This window comes from Leptonychotes weddellii, chromosome 7 (assembly GCF_054177405.1).
Source record: "Leptonychotes weddellii isolate Sample4059 chromosome 7, ASM5417740v2, whole genome shotgun sequence".
Taxonomy (NCBI): Eukaryota; Metazoa; Chordata; class Mammalia; order Carnivora; family Phocidae; genus Leptonychotes; species Leptonychotes weddellii.
Genome location: NC_138375.1, coordinates 62268931 through 62271641, shown reverse-complemented (window position 1 = coordinate 62271641; position 2711 = coordinate 62268931). Strand labels below are relative to the sequence as shown.

The 2711-nt window shown below is 46.7% G+C and overlaps 1 protein-coding gene across 1 annotated transcript in view; it reads left to right on the top strand.

Annotated features, from left to right (window-relative positions):
* The first annotated feature begins 254 nt into the window (after positions 1 to 254).
* Positions 255 to 2711, top strand: part of SLC25A46 (solute carrier family 25 member 46) — a 21296-nt gene continuing 18839 nt past the window's right edge. The window contains exon 1 of the mRNA XM_006743239.3: positions 255 to 661. Within this exon, the coding sequence (XP_006743302.1) occupies positions 382 to 661 (280 nt within the window). The 5' untranslated portion in view covers positions 255 to 381. The remainder of the gene's footprint in view (positions 662 to 2711) is intronic.

The window sequence follows — 2711 nt, the reverse complement described above, 5'->3', positions numbered from 1 at the left end:
CAGCTCCACCGACGCGTTAGGTCCCTCGATAAAACGTCTTTATTCGACCTCCGCTTATCCAGGCTGTCCCTCCCACCCCGGTTCCTTTGGCATCTCTTTGGTACAATGTTCCATTAACCCTACAGTCCTTTTCCCACCTTCTCCAAACAGCGGCTTGGCTCTAGGTTACCGCCGCGTCTCCTTAGCAACCCTCTCTCGCCAGACCGCCGGAAAAGGCTACGATCACGTGCTCGTCGAACTTCCGGGTTTGCAACGTGACTTCCGGTTGTCAGATTTCCCCGGACGCGGCGGGGGCCTGGAAGAAGCCGTGTGGCCGTAGGTCGCGGTGGCCCAGGTGGTGGTGAGCTCCGGGTGGGCTCGCGTCATCCTACCCCGTCTGCGATGCATCCGCGGCGCCCGGACGGATTCGACGGCTTGGGCTATCGGGGCGGTGCCCGGGATGAGCAGGGTTTTGGCGGCGCTTTCCCTGCAAGGTCCTTCACCTCCGCGTCGGACCTGAGCCACTGGGTGACCACCCCCCCAGACATACCCGGTAGCCGCAATCTGCACTGGGGCGAAAAGAGCCCGCCCTACGGCGTGCCCGGCCCCTCCACCCCGCTCGAGGGCCCCGCGGAGGAACCGTTTCCCGGCGGCGGCGGCGGCGTGCCGGGGCAGAGCACCGGTGAGGGACTTGGGTGCGAGACAGGGGTGGGTGGAGTGGCGAAGCCGCGGCTCGCGGCCTGCAAACCGCGGAAGCCTCGCGGAGGGTCCCGCCTCCGGTGCCGCTGGACCTATCGCGCGCCACACCCTCTGCCCTCTTTCGTCCTCTGCCCCTGCAGCGGACCTGCTCCCTCTCCCTCTCCCTCTCACAAACCTTTCCTCGGGATCACCTCCGGAAAAGACACCTGCCTTAGCGCTGGGCTGCGTGGTAGGAGTTTCGAAGGGTTTTGGTGTATTACATCCCATGGCCTAAATCAAGAAAGAAGGAAAGTGGATTATTTACTGTTTATTGGGAAGAATTATGGGAACAATACCTAGTTCACTGACACCTTTATTGCTTTGAATTAATAATGGTAGCTTTGTGTTCCCCATTGGCAGGCTTGGGTTCAAACCTGGCTCTACCACTCTCAAAAGCTGAGACATTTTCTTAACCTCTGTGAGCCTTCCGTTTTCTCACCTTTAAGGTGGATAGAAGAATAATTTATAGAGTTTATTAAGTGTTAAATAAAACGAGGTGTAAGTAATGCTTAGTATAGTATGGAGCACATAGTAAGCTAAAAAATACGTTTCCTTCCTTTTCTCCTAATTATAGGAATTGTGTCTGTTTTCTAGTTTCTCAAACTACCCCTCTATTTTCCCATCTCCTGCTTTCCTATTTCTTACCTAAAAACTCCACTAAGGAGTAAAAAACACTGAGACAATTTCAAGACTTTGGAATCAAGACATAATTATTCTCTGTAGGATGTCAGAAGACTTGTATTTTAATTGCAACACTGTGATCTAAATATTCTCAACTTTTTTATTCATAAAATGGAAATATCACTGCCTCTTCCCATTTTGAAATCATTAGAATGATAGACTAGACTGTTAAATACTAAGTATATTCTAGATATGTTCATTCTCATTTCTTTATTTTGACTTGAAGTACAATAATTTTTATTTGATTTGAGTTAACTGGGAGGAATAGACTTTAAATATCACCTAAGAGCAAATGAGGATGTGGAGGAACATCTTACTGACACAGTGTCATACAGTTTGCTTTTTCACCCTCTCTAGTTTTCTTTCTGTAGGTCCCAAAAGAGTACTGGAAAGTTATAAAATAATTCAGATGCATAATATGGTTGGTACCACAGTTAACTTCTTAGTAAAGCTGATATTTTTATCTTTTTATAATTTATGCTTTAATGGTTAAAATGAGGAGGAACTCTTAATAAAACCAGGGGGGGTGTTTTGCAGCAGTTAAGAGGCTGGCGATGGTAATTTTGCAAGGAGAATTGAAGACTGAGAGACTTAGACAGTTAACTTACACAGTTAATAAACCTTTCTAATGCTTTCCAGAAAATATCAGCAGCATATTTTTTGTTAATATTGGGATGATCAGTACACGCAAAAAGGGAAACACTGAAAGGAGGAAAGTATCTTAATTGGCAAAAGAAGCTTCTATCTGGCTTGTACATTTTTCAAGGCAAGAGTTAACAAAATAGTTTCCCCAAAGACATGTTTACAAGGCCTTATTCTGACTGTAAGGAAATAGTGACAGCATTGCTTCATTTGAAAGAGCAGAGATGAGAGAGAGAAAAGTTATCCCTTGTGAATATTGTATTATAGTAGAAATTTAATGTCTGGTCCCCCGAGTTGTGGTATTTCACCATCATGATTTTGAGATTTTTAGCCAAGGAGAAATTTTTTTGTTTGTTTTGACATATGCATAGGAATGTTTCCAGCTGTAAACTTTTCTAATAAGACAACAGAAATGCCATCAGCAGTAGCACATATGTACCCAATAGCCTCTCACGGGGATCTAACTAAGCAGTTATTCTCGAAATATTTAAAACTTGGGGGTGCCTGGGTGGCTCAGTCGTTAAGCGTCTGCCTTCGGCTCAGGTCATGATCCCAGGGTCCTGGGATCGAGCCCCGCATCGGGCTCCCTGCTTGGCGGGAGGCCTGCTTCTCTCTCCCTCTCCCACTCTCCCTGCTTGTGTTCCCTCTCTTGCTGTCTCTCTCTGTCAAAT